Source organism: Haliotis cracherodii, unplaced genomic scaffold (assembly GCF_022045235.1).
Source record: "Haliotis cracherodii isolate W230 unplaced genomic scaffold, xgHalCrac1.p SCAF_12, whole genome shotgun sequence".
NCBI classification, from domain to species: Eukaryota; Metazoa; Mollusca; class Gastropoda; order Lepetellida; family Haliotidae; genus Haliotis; species Haliotis cracherodii.
Window position 1 is genome coordinate 13,009,494 of NW_027266267.1, and position 23,939 is coordinate 13,033,432.

Below are 23,939 nucleotides of genomic sequence, written 5' to 3' on the forward strand. Positions count from 1 at the left end.
TTGATCAATCGGAAGGGGTGCTAATTGGGATTGTTCACTAGCCAATATATTAACAAATATCGCCGTGGGCACTTATTAGAGCGGGGCGCTTATTACATCAAATACGGTAATACTATTCAACGCAGCGCTGGAACCAACTCCTACTTAAATCAATGACATTTTCATTTAAAAAATAATAGCGACAAAAAAGTTTTCCAGAATTACAGAACCATAAGATGGGCGCAAGTAATATGTAGTCATATGTTTTGAGGAGTCATAGTGTAGCTGAGAATGTATTCATGGTTATGTTTTCTCAGCTATGCATACACTGCAACCTAATCCCACAGACATACAGTACCTATGTACACATATTTCCCTTCTTCGCGATGCCGTGTGAATGTCGTGAGGGCAGGGATCGGGAGTTGGTTGGTTGGTTTGTTTGTTGTTTAACGCCACACTCAGCAATATTCCAGCTATATGACGACGGTTTGTAAATAATCGAGTCTGGACCAGACAATCCAGTGATTAATATCATGAGCATCGATCCACCCAATTGGGATCGATGACATGCATCAACCAAGTCAGCGAGCCTGACCGTCCGATCCCGTTAGTCGCCTTTTACGACAAGCATAGTCACCCTTTGCGGCAAGCATGGGTTGCTGAAGACCTATTCTACCCCGGAATCTTCACGGGTTGGATCGGGTGTTGACAGTGTATGGTATGACAGGTTGTATGTCATCGTGCCTGGACGACTTTGATCATTGACAATGTGGTCAACCACTGGTTTGTCTGGTCAGACAGGGCGATTTGCATGATGACTGCGTCGTAAAACCAAACCCACTTCCCATTCCATGATAGTGATCTATGTAAACTGCGTTTATAACGAACGCGCTTATAACGAGCTGACGGACATAACAAACTGACTTTTCTGATTTTGGTCCCGACTATTTGCTGTATATATATACTGTATACATGCTTATATCGAACTACGGTTATAACGAACTAAAATTAAAACTCCCTTTGTGTTCGTTATAACCGTAGTTTACTGTAAGTATAACTAAAATAAATAACACCCTTTCCATAATGATGAAAAATTATTAATTATTAATTGTACGTTTTCGTACATAAGCATGTCTTTATGAATCACTATCAAATAGTGATGATACCAATATATAATCTTTCAAACGAATAACAGGAGACTTCTTCGAGAAGGTCAAGTTGCAATAAAATATACCACTGTGGAGTTTCTTTAACATAACTGACACCAATCAATAATGATTTATAGGAACACGTATAAATACACTCTCCTCCCTTACCTGCAGTGTTTGCGAACAACAAACATGTAGGGTCGCTATCAACAGATATGGAATTGTAAACAATGTGGACCTCACAATGGATATACATGCGTATGTCGGAGTCACTACATGTCATAAGTCACACGCACAGAAGAGGCACTTCACCTTGTCTTGAGGCACCACAAGTCCAAACCGAGATACACAACTCATTTATCATTCAAAACTGGCTCCCACAGGAGATATCGCTTTTGTGAGATCAAGCGATATCTACACTGTAGATATCTGTAGTTATTACTTGCCCGTGAAGAGATCACCCGTTTAATAAACATACAGTTGTATTACACATTGTGTAATACCAAAACGCGTGCTTATGTACTCTCGGAACATGTTTCACGAAATATATTGAAAGCTCTCAACATCCCTTGGCTTATTCAACGACATTGCGTGTGGAGATGATAGATCACTGAGAGGAGCTTAAGCACACTCGATGACCACAGCAACCTTGTTGCTAGGCTGACGTCACATGGCATTGTTTCGCCGAAGGATCTTGCAACAAAATTCCACAAATTACGTCATCGGGTATTGTGACGTGATTGTAAACTTTGAGGTGCAAGGCCCCGTTCCACAAGGCGATCGTGCTGTAGCGCAATGACAGTCGTTGGTTTAAGTTAAAGTATGCGAGTTGCGCTAACCTTAACGCTACGATAATTTTGTGGAACGGACGCCTGAATTCTAAAGATAGACCGTTGTATGGTATTAAATTCATACGTTTCAACTTTTGACGTGTTTGAAATATTATTCTGTTAAACTCAATTGTATTATGCCGTGGATCGTGTAGGTGTCAGCCTATTCACACTCGACAGTATAATTCTAAAAACTTTTTAAATGGCAAGTAATAAATAAAATACTAAACTCGCTACCGTGTAAAACCAATTTTATGCAACTCGTGAATAGTTGTGGCATCTGACTCACTTTCGCTCGTCAAATACCACAACTATTCACTCGTTTCATAAAATTGGTATTACACGGGAGCTCGTTTAGTATTCTATATATATCTACAATGTATATATCGCTGCAATGAAATTGCATCACAATGCTTTTGCGGACCATTGTGACGTCATTGTTACCATGACATCACAATCATATGACATCACTAATGGCTCTGCTACTGAAGCTGTAAGCAGTACTTTTTACACTGAAGACACTGCTAATTACTGTCTACAAACTGAAAACGTTGGAAGAATGATGTTGGATGATAAATAAAATCTCACCCTTGTGTCTTTTGCTATCGAATATATCAACTCGTGTTGATATATTTGATATCAAAAGACACTCTGGTGAGATTCTCTATATATACCTGCACGAGGATAATGCTAAGAGAACAAATATGTTGAAACCACACCAGTCTCTCGCACACTTCGAAACGTATTCGGAGAGTTTGGAGATACACATTTTGTGTACAGTTAAAACCGCACGCAGCAGGGATTTCGTATTTGCAGAATTCACTGGTATCGAATCTACGTTCGTAACATCTACATTGAAAACAAACAAGGTTCATATCCTATTCACCATTACACAATGACAAAACAACCTCCTTGATCATAGGGGGCACGGGTGGCCCAGTCGTCTAAGGTGCCGCAATACGCTGTGCAGAGTTGCGTCCCTTTGGCACGCCAGGAACCCAAGATCGTGGGTTCGAATCCCGGTTCGCCCGGATTATGTTTCTAGGTTTGTCAGCACCATACCCGTGCTCGTGGGTTTCACCAAAGTGGTAAACGTCTGGGATCTGCATCACTTCGGGATTTCCTCCCACATTAAGCTGATACGCCATATGACTGGAATAATATTCAAAACGGTATTTAACCCTACTCACTGACCCACTCATTTTGGTTATTATTATGACGTCATAAAAATCCTACGTATGGTGAGTCTAGGCATCGTGACACGTTAGATATTACGTCACCGTGATAGAGTAGCGTCAAAGGTGACACCGTGTTGATGTTAGTTAATTCTATAATACACTCTAGTATTTATTCGTCCAATTTTCCGCCGGAAATACATTGTCACACTCGCTGTAGATAACATGGGAACCACATCACGTTTCGCAACGTTAAAGAAGTGCAAAAGTATGGAATACTGTAAGGGACATTCTCCCGATCTCGACCTTTGAAAACGAGCTACATATGCCAAAAACACGAGAATGCGATTTTGTTTGTTTGTTTGTTGTTTAACGCCGCACCCAGCAATATTCCAGCTATATGACGGCGGTCTGTCAATAATCGAGTCTGGACCAGACAATCCAATGCGAGATCGCGAGAATGTCCCTTACAGTATTCCATATGAAAGAGGTGCTTCTAAATATAAATTTTCTTTCGCCGTAATGCGGACATCAGCATGATCAAACGTAGATTGAAACCTCTGCAGTTGTAGAATGCGTGATGCCCCAATTTCATGGTAGATGGTAGCGCTTAGATATCTTCACTGTTATTGTGTCATTCTGCTATTCCGCATTTACATCAACACCTTAAGTAGGTTAATAATAGGTTGTAACAAAATTAATTCTCATTTAATTATTGGGTTTTTAAAAGAAATAGAATTGTATAGTAAATTTTGATAACATGTCTTGTGTAAAATGAATGACCTTTTAAAATTGGTAGAATGAATTTATATCTGCATCCTCAAAGGGGGTTGACGTAGTATAAAATTATGTCCCCCCGAGAGGATATAGTAAGTCCATATCATTCAAAGAATAGTTCTGCCTACTACTGTTTTAAACGTAGTATATTTGTATTTTTAAATGTGGCTCATTTTGCGTACAATCACCGGTTGCTGAACGGATGATGTAAATCCTGCTGTGTTTTATGCAGGAAGCTAAGGTACTGTAAGTCCCCATGGTACCTAGTATGGTGATCTACCTTCAGCTGCTGGCGATATACAGCCTGTTTTTATACTGTGATGTTATGTTTACTGCTATCAATGTTATGATTCCATACTAGTTTTAAGTCTACTTCTGTGATGATTCTAGTTATTTTACTGGCCTTCGTTTGCAGGTTTTTATATAAGTAGTAATATATGTATAATGTTTACCTATTGATAGTCACGACATGGCTGAAATATTGCCGATGTGACTTAAATTTAACTCACTCACTAATAATGGGTTGTATGGATAAAATTCATTGCTTGAGCTTGTTCTAAATTATATGCGGGGTATTCTTTACGTTACCCACCAACACGATTCTTGTATACAAAAATGTGTGCACGTTGTTGAAGAACTGCCTTGCCTATTTATATTTGAGTGTAGTTATATTTTAGTTTCATGAGTATTTAACTGCCCCCGTGGTCTAGTGGTAGAGCGTCCGCCCGGAGAGAGGAAGGTACGGGGTACCATTCCTGGCCGCCTCATCCAAAAAGACGTTGTCTGGCGCTCGGCATTAAGGGGCTAAAACAAGGACTGGTTGGCTGTGTCTAAGTGGGGTATTCATGTTAAACTGCGGCATGGTATCTCAGTGTGATAGCACTATAAATCGGCATCAGTCAGGACTAGTACTAATAAATCGGCATCAGTCAGGACTAGTACTAGTACAAGCATACACACACACACACACACACACACACACACACACACACACACACACACACACACACACACACACACACACACACACACACACACCTCTATATAAGTGCAATAATCTTGGACGCGACGTTAAACCCCATTTTACCTCACCTTCATGAGCATTTCGTTCACGGTGAATAGCCTCTATGTAAGGCACGTGGCCTCGAGAACGGTCTCGTTCAAAGAGTCGGGGCGTGGCACACAGACGAGGGATTCATTCTAAACGTCATCTTGTATGGCTGTGATACTTGACGAGTGATGCTACTTGACGGGACGTGATGCTTGAGGTGCTTTGTGGAATCCTCGGTGACTGAGTGGGTTAAATCGCTGACTTTGTGTGCTGGCGATTAGGTGCCTCACTCTGGAGGTATGGGTTCGAATCCCGGATGGGACCCAACCTTAAAAAGTACAAGAACCTGTACTTTACTCAGAAAGGGTTATCCCAAATATACTCTTCAAAAAAAGAAACGCAAAGCCAGACTTGTGTCAGGAGGCAAATACATTTATACGAGCAACCGTACAAGGTATTGAACTCAATTGTTGTGGAGAGAACACTTGGTGATTGTAGTCATCTCAGTTATCGGTCCATAGGAAAAGTCCAAGGTGAAGGTCAGCTACCATCGATAACGCGTATGTACCCCGTTCGAATCGCTAGCGGCCTGACATCTCCTGCCCATGGAAGAGACGAGTATGCGAATCACACCCTGGGGAAAGGTAGCCCACACGGCCTGCAACGCAAAAGCAAACTTCTGCAACGTTTGAGGTTGTGGTTGACGTCGGCGTAGCCGTCTATCCAATTCATCTTACAGGTGCTCTATGGGGTTCAAATCCGGGGATCTGGAGGGCCAGGGGAGAACATCAACTTTGTTGTTGTGAAATCAGGCTCTTGTGATCCGTGCTGTATGCGGTCCAGCGTTGTCATGCTGGAATACCGATCACGTGTTGACCCATGCTGTTGAAACCGATCCCATAGCCTTGTGATGGTGCTGGGCGCTACATTGAAAACCCGGGTACAGCTGATCGGGATTCCCTGCCTGAAAGCGGCATAGTACGTTGTTTCTTTGCACTTCTGTTCATCTTGGCACGTTGTTGAACTGTCACTGTTCGATTGACGCAGATGCCAGGCAAACAAACACCCTGCACTTTAATACCGTTCATACTGCTGCTGCACGTGCAGTACGTGCAGCTCCATGGCCCTTTTGTTGATTCACTGGCTGCGTTTTTCCGAATCGTACGTGTTTCCCGACTTATGGTTTGTATGTTCTTGTTGTGATCATTTTGATCCGGGAAATTTGTCATTGACACTGTAAGACATTAAACCTCTACATTTGGCACCTCTTGGCTCGCTGTTTGCTTTTATGGCAAAAAATATCCGTATTGCGTTTCCTTTTTAAAGAGTATATAGTTTTGAAGGAGATTCACCGTAAACTAAAAATGCAGTATTAAGTCATTTATGAAGCATATTTAAAGAAGTACTTTGAAGGAACAAAATCTAAAGGCAATGTTTAAGGAAGAAAACGCTAAATCCTACTCGTATTCCGGAATACTCCGAGAGATAATGAACATAGTTATCATCATTCTGGTGACGTGACGTCATAGTGGAGCGTAGACTCGCAGAAGATCACTGTTTCTGTATACTGCTTGGTAGATTTCTAGCGTTCGCCATGGCATCACCTGACAATGCCATCGATGAAAACGTTGACCTCACACACATTCATCAATATCGATATGAGCCAGTGGTTAGACAAAATAGTCTTGACAACGAGGAAGATCTACCGAGTGAAGACGATCAGTCTGATGTCAACACAGAAAGACTAGCGATGCCGGGGTAACAATGTAACCATCCTTCTCGCTCTTCAACTGCTCTCAGGTAATACAGGGTATTGGCTTCACGTTCTGCCCTGGAATACCCGGGCTAAGAAACTTGACGAGCAGGTGATCACATCTTTTAGATGGGCGAGTCGAGGTTAAACGCCACTTTGGACATCATTGATGTCATGTCACTCGGCGTCTGTTCAATGTAGGAAGAATGCCAAACGTGAAGCAGGTCTTGACTTTTACCACTTTGGAAACCTACGACAACGGGTATACGTATAGTGCTGAAAACCCCCAAACAGACTTACAAGCCTCAGCATTGGACTGACAATTCAGATTCGTCAATTTCAGGTTATAATTTTATGTATGCCAAGTTGTGTTTCCTGGTATTCATTGTGGGAAAACGTCTAAAGTGTTCCTCCCTCATCGCTTATGTTTTCAATGAAAACACCTCCTCACTTGTACATCTAGCAATGTGTGGCATGCTGTTAATCACATAATGTACATATTTTACACATTGTGCAAATAAGATCCTATTATATATACAGAAAATAAATAACAGTGAGCAAACCTACGTCTGGTGCAATTCACAATGCCTAGGGCAAACATGGAGAAAAAACGTACCCAATAAACGAGTTCTTCTGCAGCTAAACTGGTTGATACGTTCTAACTGATACGTTTGTAACGAGATACTTACAAAAAAGGAATACAAATATGCTCTAAGAATAATTTTTATTGATGTTTTGTGTAAAACAAGGCTCTCATTAATATTGTTTGAATCTATTTGGGTAGGCACTGCTCTAAATGCAAACGAATGAACATAACACCAATAAACATCATACCACTGGACATCTGTATGAAATTCGAATTATGCTTTACTTGTTTACAATCAGTAAATATGTATCGTTCGGTCAATGAATCATCCGTGTCTGTAAAAGCAAGACTACAAATCATTATTGCATATCATAATGACACACCTTTAGACTGTCTGTATATACCCTTGCATATGCCTTCGTAATGATATTGTATATGAGGTCCGACTAATTACACTTTACAAAACATCGCACACAAAAAATCTTTACAAATCACATGATCAAAAAACATTAGCAGTCTACTAAAACTCCAACAAAGTGCTCTGACAACACTGCAACCGATAATCACGCCTTGAAGGCGGTCTTGTGCAATCACTGATATGTGCACATTCAACAGATCATTCAACAAGGCTAATTATTTATTGTTAAAAATAGAGCTACAACATAATACTTGGTAAGACAACGAGTGAAGTGATTGGCTACGGTTGCATGTTTGGTGGAGCAACGTTCTTTAAAATGAAATGAAATCAAACAAACGTGGCATTACACACGCTAAGTTATCTTCAAATGGCATTTAGAAGATGTAGTATCTATAGAGATGTAGTTGACGTATGGACTCTGATCCAGTTCCAGCATCTGTACCAAAAAGTGACAATGAAAGAATAACGAAGTGGCATACCCGAGTAAAGCATTAACAATGAGCTTATTAAAACTAAAAATACAATGTGGTCTCCGTATGGTCACAATGTACAAAGAACACGCAGTACCCTACATCGAATTCCTAAACAGACAATATAAACAACACTTATACATTTGATGCAGATAATGAAATTTTTTAAATACATGTACATCGATTCAGTATAAAACATGATGGACGCAATATAAGACATATATTACCCAAAATGACTTTCATATAGCTTGATGTATTTCACAAATCCAAAATATATACAGCTGGGTGTACAAAAATGGTTCGGTTTAAAAACAGTTTAGATCCCGATTATCAAAAAAAGGGTACAGTGGACCTCCTATAACGGTAGCGGAAGATATCTAGTCAATACCAAGGTACAGAGAAAATATTAAATACAACCAGTAGAAAGATTAAACCTGACTATAGAGACGTTGTTGGTTGTTTGGTTTGTTGTTTTACGCCGAACTCAGCAATATTCCAGCTATCTGACGGCACAATAGAGAGGAATAACCTTTTGGAAAACATACTTGGAAAATGAGGATTAGAAAACTAAACATACAAAATGCAGAAATGTTCTGATAATTCACTTCTTGAATTCTCCAGGAACAAATTACAAATGTCTCATTACAGATGTTGATTAAGGAGAGTCCCGTTTAAAGAAGGTCCACTGTACATATTTAATTTATATTTCAAATCCTCATTGTCAAAATTTTCACATTTTCAAAACGTTATCAACATCACCTATCAAGTATACCATACAAATAATAGAGGTAAGGTAAACTCCAAACAAAAATGCTTAGTTCTTAGGATGAGGGTAAAAGTTAAGGGACGGCCTCCTTTTCTTCCTTGATAAATGCCTTGGTCTCTTCCTTGGAGCCGGACTTCTTTCCCTTCCTTATTGAAGACTTCTGCTTGAAACAGTCCCGCTAAATGAAGAGAAAACCACATGCTAATCATTCAGTAACTACTGCATTTATACATTTAATTGTATCTATATATAAAAATATTATTTTAGGTGTTGTAACATGTTACAACTAACGCGGTATTTCCTGAAATGTTGTAAACGTGGACCAAGCTCTGGCAGGTGAGGTTAGGTTAGGTGAATGGGGTTTGACGTCGCGCCAAGATTATTGCACTTGTGCAGCGACGTGCATGTACATGTGTGGCTGCTTGTACTAGTCCGGACGATGCTGATTTATAGTGCTAGCACATGTACACTGAGATACCATGCCGCAGTTTAACATAAATACCTCACTCAGACACAGTATACTGACTCTGAGCTGACCAGTCCTTGTTTTAGTCCCTTAATGCAGGGTAACAACAAGTACCATCTTTTAACGGCTTTTGCTATGACGGATCGAACCCCGGACCTTCCGCTCTCCGGCGGACGCTCTACCTCTAGACCACGGAGGCGGTCCTGACGTACAGAGCCGGTGAGTGTATATACACAAAGAGACGTAACTCTGGATGACTTTGACGTCATAGTATCGTTATGTAAACGGTTTACTGAGAGATGCCAGGCAATAGTTCGAGATTGGTGTGTGTGTGAGGTACAATCGAGAGTGTTAGATATCCTGTATACAAACAATCGAGATCGGTATGTGTGAGGAACAGTCGAGGCTGTTAGATATCCTGTATACAAACAATAGTTCGAGATTGGTGTGTGTGAGGTACAGTCGAGACTGTTAGATGGCATGTATACAAGCAATAGTTCGAGATTGGTGTGTGTGAGGTACAGTCGAGACTGTTAGATGGCATGTATACAAACAATAGTTCGAGATTGGTGTTGTGTTAAATACAGTCGAGACTGTTAGATGGCATGTATACAAACAATAGTTCGAGATTGGTGTTGTGTTAAATACAGTCGAGACTGTTAGATGGCATGTATACAAGCAATAGTTCGAGATTGGTGTGTGTTAAATACAGTCGAGATTGTTAGATGGCATGTATACAAGCAATAGTTCGAGATTGGTGTGTGTTAAATACAGTCGAGACTGTTAGATGGCATGTATACAAACAATAGTTCGAGATTGGTGTGTGTTAAATACAGTCGAGACTGTCAGATGGCATGTATACAAGCAATAGTTCGAGATTGGTGTGTGTTAAATACAGTCGAGACTGTCAGATGGCATGTATACAAGCAATAGTTCGAGATTGGTGTGAGTTAAATACAGTCGAGACTGTTAGATGACATAGATACAAGCAATAGTTCGAGATTAGTGTGTGTATGGTACAGTTCAAGATATGGGTTAAAGTACAGTGATATCATACAGGTATCACGAGTTAAAGTACAGTGATATCATACAGGTATCACGAGTTAAAGTACAGTGATATCATACAGGTATCACGAGTTAAAGTACAGTGATATCATACAGGTATCACGAGTTAAAGTACAGTGATATCATACATGTATCACGAGTTAGAGTACAGTGATACACAGGTATCACGAATTAAAGTACAGTGATATCATACAGGTATCACGAGTTAAAGAACAGTGATATCACACAGGTATCACGAGTTAAAGTACAGTGATATCATACAGGTATCACGAGTTAAAGTACAGTGATATCATACAGGTATCACGAGTTAAAGTACAGTGATATCATACAGGTATCACGAGTTAAAGTACAGTGATATCATACAGGTATCACGAGTTAGAGTACAGTGATACACAGGTATCACGAATTAAAGTACAGTGATATCATACAGGTATCACGAGTTAAAGAACAGTGATATCACACAGGTATCACGAGTTAAAGTACAGTGATATCATACAGGTATCACGAGTTAAAGTACAGTGATATCATACAGGTATCACGAGTTAAAGTACAGAGCTACAAAACAGATATCGAGGAATGTATTGTCAGCATTGTTTGAAGACAGCTGTGCTGCAATGTATAATTGACACAATATCAATATGACGTATAAGAAACAATCTCGACTTTTGATGAGGTCAAAGACAATCACTTACGCTTGTATAACAGAAGCACACGATGAAGATGCAGCCGATGATGCCGAGAACAATGGCGATGGGGATGACGGGAGTGATGTCGTAGTGATCAGCTGGATTAGGAGCTGGTTCGGGGTCATACTTATCCTCAGGCTTGGCGCCCTGGAATAAACAAATAGAAATAAGGGCTAGACATGAAGAACATGTATAGTGAGTGAGTGAGTTGTGTTTAACGCCGCTTTTAACAGTATTCCAGTCAAATCGCGGCGTGTCAGCTTAATGTGGGAGGAAAGCCCGAAGTGATGCAGGTCTTAGACGGTAACCACTTCGGTGAAACCCACGAGCACGGGTATGGTGCAGGTAAACCTTAAAACATAATCGGGGCGAACCGGGATTCGAACCCACAACCATTATTATTATTTTATTTTATATTCTCTGTGTGTGGTATGTGATATTCGGTTGGGGTGTGGTTGGGGTTGGGTAGGGGGGGAGGGTTGCTGAAATTTTGCATTGAGACCAGATATATCTTCAGCTTCAGCTGCAAAACCATTGTCGGGAACAATTTATTTTCATGGTCGTTCTCTTAATATTGACACATTTTCAACACTGACAGTATAGTCCTCATGTATACCAACCTTTACAGAGAGAACTGAACATGGAGCCTCAGACAGTAACATAACCACCACGTTCTACCGGGTACCCATCACATAACCACCACGTTCTACCGGGTACCCATCACATAACAATCACGTTCTACCGGGTACCCATCACATAACAATCACGTTCTACCGGGTACCCATCACATAACCACCACGTTCTACCGGGTACCCATCACATTACCACCACGTTCTACCGGGTTCCCATCACATTACCATCACGTTCTACCGGGTACCAATCACATAACCACCACGTTCTACCGGGTACCCATCACATTACCATCAAGTTCTACCGGGTACCCATCACATTACCACCACGTTCTACCGGGTACCCATCACATCACCACCACGTTCTACCGGGTACCCATCATCATCACCACCACGTTCTACCGGGTACCCATCACATTACCACCACGTTCTACCGGGTACCGATCACATTACAACCAAGTTCTACCGGGTACCCATCACATTACCACCAAGTTCTACCGGGTACCCATCACATTACAACCAAGTTCTACCGGGTACCCATCACATTACAACCAAGTTCTACCGGGTACCCATCACATTACAACCAAGTTCTACCGGGTACCCATCACATTACAACCAAGTTCTACCGTGTCCCAATCATTTCACAACCAAGTTCTACCGGGTACCAATCACATCACAACCAAGTTCTACCGGGTACCCATCACATTACCATCACGTTCTACAGGGTACCCATTACATTACCATCACGTCTTAACGGGTCCCCATCACATCACAACCAAGTTCTACCGGGTACCCATCACATCACCACCACGTTCTACCGGGTACCTATCACATCACCACCACGTTCTACAGGGTACCCATCACATCACCATCACGTCCTAACGGGTTCCCATCACATTACCACCACGCTCTACCGGGTTCCCATCACATTACCACCACGTTCTACCGGGTACCCATCACATCACCACCACGTTCTACCGGGTACCCATCACATCACCACCACGTTCTACCGGGTACCCATCACATCACCATCACATCCTAACGGGTTCCCATACCACATTGGTGTGGAAATAATACCTTTGTCTTGAGAAATTGCGCATTCAAAATAGAATAAGTTCAAAGAAGTTTACTTACCTCTTGCGACAGGACGAAATGCATCTGCATGCCCTGCAAGAAGAGAAACATATCAAGTTGTAAGATACATCGACAACAAGAACGTCACAGTTACCGAGTTCATGGTGTCATGAAACTACAAACAATAACACCAGATCGTCAACATGTACATCGGTGTACCTATACGTGTGTTATATTAGCGTCGCATGCACTTCATGTACGTCATGACCATGGTCTAGTGGTAGAGCGTCCGCCCGGAGAGCGGAAGGTCCGGGGTTCGATCCCCAGCCGTGTCATACCTAAAGACGTTAAAAGATGGTACTTGTTGTTACGCTGTCTGGCGCTCGGCATTAAGGGGCTAAGACAAGGACTGGTCGGCTCGGAGTCAGTATACTGTGTCTGAGTGGGGTATTCATGTTAAACTGCGGCATGGTATCTCATTGTGCTAGCGCTATTAATCAGCATCAGTCCGGTCTAGTACAAGCAGCAACACACACACACACACACACACACACACACTTACATGCACGTCGCTATATAAGTGCAATAATCTTGGATGCGACGTTAAACCCCATTTCACCTAACCTCACCTCTTGTACGTCATGAAGCTGTATGAAACTTTACTTCAAGCTCGGCTTGATGCATGACACTACACTCCGAATACATAATTAAGAAGCTTTTATCAGAACTGTTCAAAAGTCATTCGGGATGCCTTATATTGACAAACTTCCCACATCGATTTTACAACCATCAAACGGTACTACAAATGTGACATGCGCTGGGACAGAGATTGTTATATATGTTGTGCGTGGGTGTCATGTCACTACGTATTATAAATTAGCACTACCATATTTCTCGGTATTCTTCATATGGCCAATGAAAGAAAGGTAAATGTACAGTATAATAGATCAGTATAATAGACATATCTTTGATACAAAAAGTTGTTCCTGTGGATATGATACCGAAGATGCTCTACACTTATTTTTTGGGTGTACAAATTACTATGCTCTTCGAAATGAAATGTATTTTTACCAACATGGTTATTCTTTACAAACAGCGCTATGCGGAAATTCGGATTTGAGTAAGGAAGAGCAAATGCTAATATAAGATTCTATTCAACACTTTATATTAAAAACTGGCAGATTTTCAGTTAAATGATTGCTTAAAATAAACTGCAAATACATTTATTGTATGTACAATTCTAGCTTGGCATGTGCAATTCATTTGTTACATCTCACCTTCATTGATGTATTCATTGTAATATGTCCTATGTGTAATGGAGCGGTATTAACATAAGCGCTTCGCTTGTTCACCAATCCAGTTCACACTTTTGTGAAAATTAATATGTTTAAACAAAGAAAGGTACTTCTATTTTGAATGGTTGCTATACTTGGACGTACCGGCCTCTCTGTGGAGCCTTGGCAGTTGAGGGCGAACAGGGTGTAGTTGGTGTTGGCTCCGAGAGTCAGGCTGCCGTTGAGGCTGCTGAAGCAGACGACCATGTCGTCCTCGTGGTCGTAGCAGCCGGCTTGTGCAGCTGTAATCGCACCTTTCCATACTGCCTCAGTGTTGCATTTCTGGTATAATAATAATAATAATAATAATAATAATAATAATAATAATAATATACGCTGATGAGCCTATCCAGCCTATTATATACTAGTAATAATTATTGAAATAATAATCATAAGAACAGATTTTGAGATGGAGGTGGAGGAGGAGGGGAAGGTGGAGGGGAAGGTGGAGGAGTAGGGTTAAGGAGGAGGGGTGGAGGAGGAGTTGAGGAGGAGGTGAGATGGGGGAAGGGTGGAGGAGATATGTAGGTGGAGGAGGAGGTGAGATGGGGGAGGGGAGGAGGAAGGGTGGAGGAGATATGGAGGTGGAGGAGGAGGTGAGATGGGGAGGGGAGGAGGAAGGGTGGAAGAGGAGGTGAGATGGGGGAGAGGAGGAGGAAGGGTGGAGGAGATATGTAGGTGGAGAAGGATGTGAGATGGGGGAGAGGGGGAGGAAGGGTGGAGGAGATATGGAGGTGGAGGAGGAGGTGAGATGGGGGAGGGGAGGAGGAAGGGTGGAGGAGATATGGAGGTGGAGGGGGAGGTGAGATGGGGGAGGGGAGGAGGAAGGGTGGAGGAGATATGGAGGTGGAGGAGGAGGTGAGATGGTGGAGGGGAGGAGGAAGGGTGGAGGAGATATGGAGGTGGAGGAGGAGGTGAGATGGGGGAGAGGGGGAGGAAGGGTGGAGGAGATATGTAGGTGGAGGAGGAGGTGAGATGGGGGAGAGGGGGAGGAAGGGTGGAGGAGATATGGAGGTGGAGGAGGAGGTGAGATGGGGGAGGGGAGGAGGAAGGGTGGAGGAGATATGGAGGTGGAGGAGGAGGTGAGATGGGGGAGAGGGGGAGGAAGGGTGGAGGAGATATGTAGGTGGAGGAGGAGGTGAGATGGGGGAGAGGGGGAGGAAGGGTGGAGGAGATATGGAGGTGGAGGAGGAGGTGAGATGGGGGAGGGGAAGAGGAAGGGTGGAGGAGATATGGAGGTGGAGGGGGAGGTGAGATGGGGGAGGGGAGGAGGAAGGGTGGAGGAGATATGGAGGTGGAGGAGGAGGTGAGATGGGGGAGGGGAGGAGGAAGGGTGGAGGAGGAGGGTTGAAGAGATATGGTGGTGGAGTAGGAGGGAGATGGGGGAGAGGAGGAGGAAAGGAACTAGGGAGACGGGTGAGTGGAGGAATGGTGGAGGAGGATGGAGATGGGGGGAAAGAGGAGGAAAGGAACTGGGGAGACGGGGGAGTGGAGGATTGGTGGAGGAGGATGGAGATGGGGGTGGGGAGGAGGAAGAGTAGAGGAGATATGGAAGTGGAGGAGGAGGGGAGATGGAGGTTCAGATTGTGGAGGAGGAGGAGGAGGAGGATAGAAATCACCATTATATCGAAAATGTTACATAACAACTTACCGGGTCCATTGCTTCTTCCTTCACAACCATCATTGTCGGGAACACGTTGTTCTGTGCAGAAATAAACAACATCCTGATGAAAACGACACACATGTATATAATGATTATTTAATAAAACGTGTCTGACCGTAGCGCTGGTTTGATCACCTCGCCTCCACATAAAGAAATGGTAAACGATGGTACCGTGCAAGACGTTCGGCATAATGGGGACAAATCAAAGACAAGTCGGCTTGGGGTAACTTTATGTGTCTGAGTGCGGTATCCATGGCGAAGTGTGGATCTCAGTGGACTAGCACCATAAGACCGCCCTAAGCCTGGACTTGTACAAGCTGCCACACACACACACGCACACGCACACGCACACGCACACGCACACACACGCACACCCGCGCACACGCACGCACGCACGCATGCATGCACACACACACACACACACACGCACACGCACGCACACACACACACACACACACACACGTGCAAGCACAATAAGAGCGACATTAAACACCACTTCAACTCACCTGATTAAACCTATTTCGGTGATAGAAATGGTTGTTTAGGAATCTTGTATTAACTTATGACTCATCTCTATCTTCATCTTGATAGCAATAAACGAAAAGAAGTTAGATGCACGAAACATCCGAGATTTCAACATTAAGTAAACTGGCTCACATTTTCAAAAAAATCACATTTCAAAGCAGAATTTTCAAGTAACAGTAAATTCCTCATTTCTAGGTACTGACGATTATGTCGAGGTAAATTCAGGGGTAATGAATGACCAAGTCGATGCTTCAAAATAGTAACAATATATCTTAAATTTTAGTTTATGGTGGGATTATCGAAGTGAATTAAAGGCAAATGCCACAGTCTATGTATTAAAATAGCAACAACATAGTCTCAGATTTAGATTATGGTGTGAATATCGGATGTGAATTCATGGTTAATGCCACAGTCTCTCGTGTCTTCAAAATAACAGTAAATTCTTCATGTCTACGTAATGAATGGTATATCGAGGTGAAATCAAGGCCAAGCCACTGTATTCAAATTTATATTTCTGTCTCAATGTGTACAGTTCTGTATGCGTGGCGCTACTTCAGTCTAAACCAAATAGCCCCGTGAAGATCCGGGGTAGAATAGGTCTTCAGTCACCCACGTTTGCCGTAAAGGGCGACTATGCTTGTCGTAAGAGGCGACTAACGGGATCGGGTGGTCAGACTCGCTGACTTGGTTGATGAATGTCATCGTATCCTAATTGCGTGGATCGATACTCATGATGTCAGTCATGGATTGTCTGGCCCAGACTCGATTATTTACAGACCACCGTCATATAGCTGGAATATTGTTGAGTGCGGCGTTAAACAACAAACGAGCAAACAAACAATTATTTTGTATTAAAGGCAAAGTGTATCATAACGATATACAACTATCACCACCTAGTAACTTTACCTTGTTGAACCTTGCGCTGAAGAAATAAACCTCCGTTCTCGCTTCCTTGCTTACTGAGAAATCTGCAACCCGTTGGAAATGCTGAAAAAAGCAAGATAAAAAGTAAGATTATGTCTTGCATGAATGTACCGGTCCTGATGTGTTAAACGTCAAGGCGGGTAAAGAATGGGGTGGATACCCAAGCCCTGCTGTTTTAAACTTCAAGGTGGGTTAAACAAGGTTATTGCTGACGTAAATTCACGAATCATATAGTGTCCCTCTACAAGGCGATTGGCCCAGTCGTCTCAGGCGCCGCGATTCGCTGTGTAGAGTTGCATCCCTTGGGCACGCCAGAAACCTATGATTGTGGGTTCGAATCCTGGTTCGCCCCGATTATGTTTCTAGGTTTGCCAGCACTATACCCGTGCTCGTGGGTTTCACCGAAGTGGTAAACGACTGAGGCCTGCATCACTTCGGGCTTTCCTCCCACATTAAGCTGACACGCCGTGATATAACTGAAATACTGTTAAAAGCGGCGTTAAACCAAACTCACTCACTCACTTTTCAAGACGGGTAGATCAAGGATAAAACTTAAGTGGACACACAAGCTATGTTGCATTCAATTCAACGGTGAGTAAACGATATATCAAGCAAATGCTGTTGTTTAAAAATCATAAATTGATTATTGAAAGCCAAAGCAAGACTACCACTCTTTAATATTGTGACACTATGTCTTGACAAGTTCGAATCAAACTCGCATTGTGGGGCGAGCTTGAGAGCGCTGACATTAATGTTTGACTAGATAAGAGTGACCTCCCTTGATCATTATTTTACGTGCGGTTTTATCGATAAAAAGGAGCGATTACGCGTGCTTGGAGTGGGTTCGGTGAAAACTATACAACATAAATGAACCAGATATTCAACATCTTCAAAACAATATAATGTGACAATTGCCAGAAATACTGTAGTAATAAATATATATAACACACAGCAATTAAAAATACTCTCAAATACTGTGATGCAGGATTCCGATAGTTTTGTATGTTGCATTTCTTTGCAAATATGATACGTCCCCTCACCCCCAACACGCAACCCCCCTATTCCGTACCCTCTCCCCGCAGACTCCCAACACTCCCCACCTTACCCCCACCGTCTTTTCTCTGCGTTTGATTAGATTTATTTGTTTTGTTTGATTGTTGTTTAACGCTGCACTCAGCAACATTAAAGCTATATGACGGCGGTCTGTAAATAATCGAGTCTGAACCAGACAATCCAGCGATTGACATCATGAGCATCGATCTACGCAATTGGGATCGATGACATGCATCAACCAAGTCAGCGAGCCTGACCACCCGATCGCGTTAGTTGCCTCTTACGACAAGCGTAGTCGCCTTTTACGGCAAGCATGGGTTGCTGAAGACCTATTCTACCCCGGATCTTCACGGGTCCGTTTGATCAGAACTTTATTCCAGCTGTTATATGTGCTCAGAGGGGCACCGACTCACAGAAACACACATGTCCGTTTTACATCAAGAGAAATGCACAGATTAAATATGTACTGTCTAGCTTGCATTAACTGGTCCTGTATTGAGTTTTACGTTGTACATTTGTATCTTTTACCTTTTATCAGATGAAGGTACGTCACAAATACTCCATGCGCGTGTAGGTTATATGAAATACGTACACATTCGCGTGGAGTTTCTGTTTTCAGTAATGTTCAAACAAACATTCCTTGCATAATAAGAATATGACATACTTTTTATTTTTCAATTTAAAACAATCCTCAAGTATCCAAAATATCAAAGTCCAACGGTGGTCAAATACTGTATTCCAGTATTTTACTCATCAAGGAATACATTTATGTAGGGAGGCCCTTTCTATTGTTGATTGTACACAACTGTTTATTTGGTTACACAACTGTTTATTTGGTAACACAACTGTTATTTGGTTACATACTAGTTTGAACAACCGGAAAAAGGTTAAAAAATAGACACCGCCCGCCCGCACAATATTTTCAAAAAAACATTGCCTGAGAACCAATTTTTTTCAGCCTAATGTCAATCGTTTAAGGAGCACGTTGTGCAGAGTTGCGTCCCTTAGTTTGTAGCGAGCCCATCCTTGCCCGCTGTGAGGAGCCGTCTTCACTGTGGCCATGCTTGTGGATTACTCAAATATGCCAAACGCCTACAAGGTCGATTTTATTTTCATATAAAATTGACAGGCTGCCATTTAACCGAAATACAGTTCAAATATGTGGTATATCCCAAATAACCGTATCACCATTTTTTAAATTTGAAATATTAAACTGAATATACCGTGTATAATACCCGATGATGTGCCGTACCGAGGTCCCTCTCACAAGTACTGATACAGAACTTTGGAACAAAGAGTTGCACTTCTAACCAGAGGTTAGCATACAAGCATTACGTGAATTGCGTTGGTTTTGTTCATAGTTTTGTCGAAACCAGGCCACCAAATTGGTAGAATTGTAATACATTTTACAGTTTGTATACCCGAACAGCACTTTATTATATTTATATGTAGAAATTTGTATGATACAGAATGCAGTGAGGAGTGACACATATCTAGTAAAGGCATCTTTGATGCTTTTACAGTTAACTTTGTTGTCACTCCAGATCAACAGCGTACCGATACACTGAGCCGGAAAGATCACAGGTCAAAGTTGAGTCTCCTACACGATAACTCCTGACCTGACCATACAAATGTCCTACTTTCTATTTCTAGCCTAGTGGTTAAAGGTCTACCCAGTCCTCCGCTATACCCTGTCCTCCTTTCTTCCCTGTCTACCCTGTCCTCCTCTCTACCCTGTCCTCCTCTCTACCCTGTCCTCTCTACCCTGTCCTCTCTACGCTGCACCCTTTCTACCTTGTCTACCCTGTCCTACTCTCTACCCTGTCCTCTCTACGCTGCACCCTCTCTACCCTGTCTACCCTGTCCTCTCTACCTTGTCCTCTCTACGCTGCACCCTCTCTACCCTGTCTACCCTGTCCTCTCTACCTTGTCCTCTCTACGCTGCACCCTCTCTACCCTGTCTACCCTGTCCTACTCTCTACCCTGTCCTCTCTACGCTGCACCCTCTCTACCTTGTCTACCCTGTCCTACTCTCTACCCTGTCCTCTCTACGCTGCATCCTCTCTACCCTGTCTACCCTGTCCTACTCTCTACCCTGTCCTCTCTACCTTGTCCTCTCTACGCTGCACCCTCTCTACCCTGTCTACCCTGTCCTACTCTCTACCCTGTCCTCTCTACGCTGCACCCTCTCTACCTTGTCTACCCTGTCCTACTCTCTACCCTGTCTACCCTGAACTGTCTACCCTGCCCCCTCTCTATCCTGTCCCACTCTCTACCCTGTCCTATCCTCTAACACAACCTTCTACCCTGTCTTAACCTCTACCCTGTGATCTTTGTCGTTACTCCAAAACCTTACAGATCAGCGCATGGTCGGATCAACAGCGATCCGAGGATATACCGATACACTAATCCGTCAAGGTCACAGGTCAGAGTTGAGTCTCCGACACAATAACTCCTGACCTGACTATACAAATGTCCTACTTTCTAGCCTACCCTTCCTTCTACCCTGTGTTATCATCTGCCATGTCCTCCCTCTTCCCTATTCTCCTCTCTACCCTGATTTACCATCTACTCTGTCTTTCCTCATGCTTGTCCCCATGTGGTGATTGTAGTGCATTATATTAAGGTCCTCGGTACCTCATGCTTGTCCCCACATGGTGATTCTAGGGCATTATATTTAGGTCCTCGGAACCTCATGCTTGTCCCAACGTGGTGCTTCTCGGGCATTATATTTAGGTCCTCGGTACCTCATGTTTGTGCCCAAGTTGTGATTCTAGAGCAGTATATCTAGGTCCTCGGTACCTCATGCTTGTCCCCACGTGGTGCTTCTCGGGGATTATATCAAGGTCCTCGGTACCTCATGCTTGTCCCCATGTGGTGCTTCTAGGGCATTATATCTGGGTCCCCAATATTTCATGTTTGTCCCTATGTGGGATTCCTGGGCAGTATATCTAGGTCCCCAGTATTTCATGCTTGTCCCTACGTGGGATTCCTGGGCAGTATATCTAGGTCCCCAGTACTTCATGCTTGTCCCTACGTGGGATTCCTGGGCAGTATATCTAGGCCCCAGTATTTCATGCTTGTCCCAAAAGTGGGGATTCCTGGGCAGTATATCTAGGTCCCCCAATATTTCATGCTTGTCCCAAAAGTGGGATTCCTGGGCAGTATATCAAGGTCCCCAGTATTTCATGCTTGTCCCTATGTGGGATTCCTGGGCAGTATATCTAGGTCCTCAGTATTTCATGCTTGTCTCCATGGTGGATTCCTGGGCAGTATACCTAGGTCCTCAGTATTTCATGCTTGTCCCAAAAGTGGGATTCCTGGGCAGTATATCTAGGTCCTCAGTATTTCATGCTTGTCCCCAGGTGGGATTCCTGGCCAGTATATCTAGGTCCTCAGTATTTTATGCTTGTCCCCATGTGTGATTCCTGGGCCAGTATATCTAGGTCCTTAGTATTTCATGTTTGTCCCTATGTGGGATTCCTGGGCAGTAAATTTAGGTCCTCTGTGCCGAATGCTAGACCTGCGGTACCGGTTCAGCTGCCACAACAGGTGCCCGTCCCGCGTGTCTTTACAACCGACTGATGATGAGCGCGCAGCGTGTGACCTTGCGTGACCTGTTGCGCTTCACCGTACAGATGGCAAAAGATCGTTGCCCGTGCTGTCAAGTCACATGTCTGGCCGAGTCGATGACCAACAGGCGGCAGTGACACAGCTGACACATAGCTTACTGCACCACAACTACCCACCCCCACCAACACCCTTTCACTCCCCCATAAGTTACGGTGATCGAATAAAACCAAGCAAATACCACTCCCCGTGCGTTGTTGATCTAATTACCTTCCCCCTTCGGAGATAACTGGATGAAGCTACGCAAACAAAAAATTACTGACATTAATAATCTACAAGCGGAACCCATTCTACTTTCGCTATGCATTTGGAGCAACCACATGTCCCTGTTTAAGCCTACAAGTATATGCCATGTGAAGGTCGAACGCTACACGGGGTCACACTGTTCCAGCACTGCTGGCGAAGGCTCGGTTCCAAGACCACATCTATTTCGAGCCGGCTTGTTTATAACCAGAAGCATCCTCACCGGTGCTCCTTGCCTCGGTGAGAAACACGCCCTGGACCCAAGAACTGAAATACCGCTCGACCAGAAACACGCAGATTCTCCAATACTCGCAATGGCTGCGTTTTATACGGGACACTGTTTGTTTAACATTCTACACCCCTGCAGTAATGGACGCAGAACACATGGTATATATAGCTCAAACACATCGATCAGAAAATTTCGCAACTCTGTGATACAAGAAAACCAGTAAACAGCCATGGCGATGTGACCTAGATAGCCACGAGAACATGCATTGCTCATAACCAACTGGATTATAACTACGTCATTTCAAAACATCTGTTTCTACTTACTGTGGCAGTGTTGATGTCCATACTCTTAAACAACTTCACCGATTCACATGTGCTGATTAATATCAAGCCACAAATCAAGGAATGTGTGAGGGCGGACATCTTGATCACTGTAGCTTCCCTTCTGAAGGTCGGGTAGACTGTCGCTTGTAGAGTCGACTACCTTGGTGCATTCAAGCTTGTCCGTGGGGCTTGAGAACGACAGTCTCGGTCCGCGTTCACAACGCCCTGCTGTATTGATTCAGGCGAGTCAATGCAGTGAATGACAAAACAGGCTTAGAGGCTGTCGTTCACCGTGAATAGCTGTTTCAATGTCACCTTAGGACTGCTGTGCTGTGCATTCAACAGCAAATACACTGTAACGTATCTTATCTCAAAGTCGTTGCAGGTAGTAGTAAGTGCATTTGAACAATGCTGAAACTAAACACGCTCAACGGTACAGTGGTATCCGACCGGGTTAAACAGTGAAGGGTAAATGCGGGCGGTTGAGCTAGATGTCCGTAGCGATAGCTACCAGCCTTTCTCCTACACTGCAGCAAATGCAGCCTCAACATTCGATCTTGATATGAGCATGTTTAAAGGACCAGTCCACTTGATGTACATACGGTTTGCACGAATGGTAGGGGTTTAGTTATTAACTTAGGAGCAAGGCAAATAGGATTTTAAGTTGATTTTATTATTTGTTTGATTTTAAATTGAAAATATCCTCAAAAGCGATATTCTATCCAAAAGGGGAACTCAAAGAATAATTCTACATGGTTTTATTTTTTTAAACATAATTTGAATTAAAACTTTTTAAAAATTATAATAATATTTCTTTATAATGCACAACTGCTGATGGGTATCTGAGACATCTAACCTTTGAAAATCTATAAATGTGCTTTGGTCGGCACAGATTGACAATATTTCAAACATGGTATGGGTCATGTGGTAGCAAATGCATTTATTACTCAATTGAATCAATTTATATTTACACAAAATTACCCAGCCACAGATAATGTTTTTACAAACTGTTGCAGGAATGAGGGATGGTTAAATAGACATAATCAAATTTAATAACAGTTGTTTCGATTTTCAATTTCATAAAAAAAACGATCTCGGAATACTTTGTTTTGTTTATGATGCAACCATTTAAGGGGAAGCAC

General features: G+C 42.9%; 1 protein-coding gene across 1 annotated transcript; it reads right to left on the reverse strand.

Annotated features, from left to right (window-relative positions):
* Positions 1-7,420: 7,420 nt before the first annotated feature.
* LOC139458180 (uncharacterized) lies at positions 7,421-23,330 on the reverse strand. Its single transcript, XM_071239514.1, has 7 exons — positions 22,798-23,330; positions 17,302-17,382; positions 15,859-15,909; positions 14,313-14,489; positions 12,934-12,966; positions 11,177-11,317; positions 7,421-9,131 (listed from the first exon to the last, which is right to left on the reverse strand). Exons 1-7 carry the CDS (start codon positions 22,894-22,896, stop codon positions 9,027-9,029), a joined length of 687 nt encoding a protein of 228 aa, XP_071095615.1. The 5' UTR covers positions 22,897-23,330; the 3' UTR covers positions 7,421-9,026.
* Between the last annotated feature and the right edge of the window lie 609 nt (positions 23,331-23,939).

Coding starts and splice junctions, on each gene's coding strand:
- LOC139458180 (XM_071239514.1), bottom strand. CDS start 22,896: ATGTCCGCCCTCACACATTCCTTGATTTGTGGCTTGATATTAATCAGC. Junction 14,490..15,858: donor AGGAAGAAGCAATGGACCCG/GTAAGTTGTTAT, acceptor TTATTATACCAG/AAATGCAACACTGAGGCAGT. Junction 11,318..12,933: donor ATTTCGTCCTGTCGCAAGAG/GTAAGTAAACTT, acceptor TGTTTATTCCAG/GGCGCCAAGCCTGAGGATAA.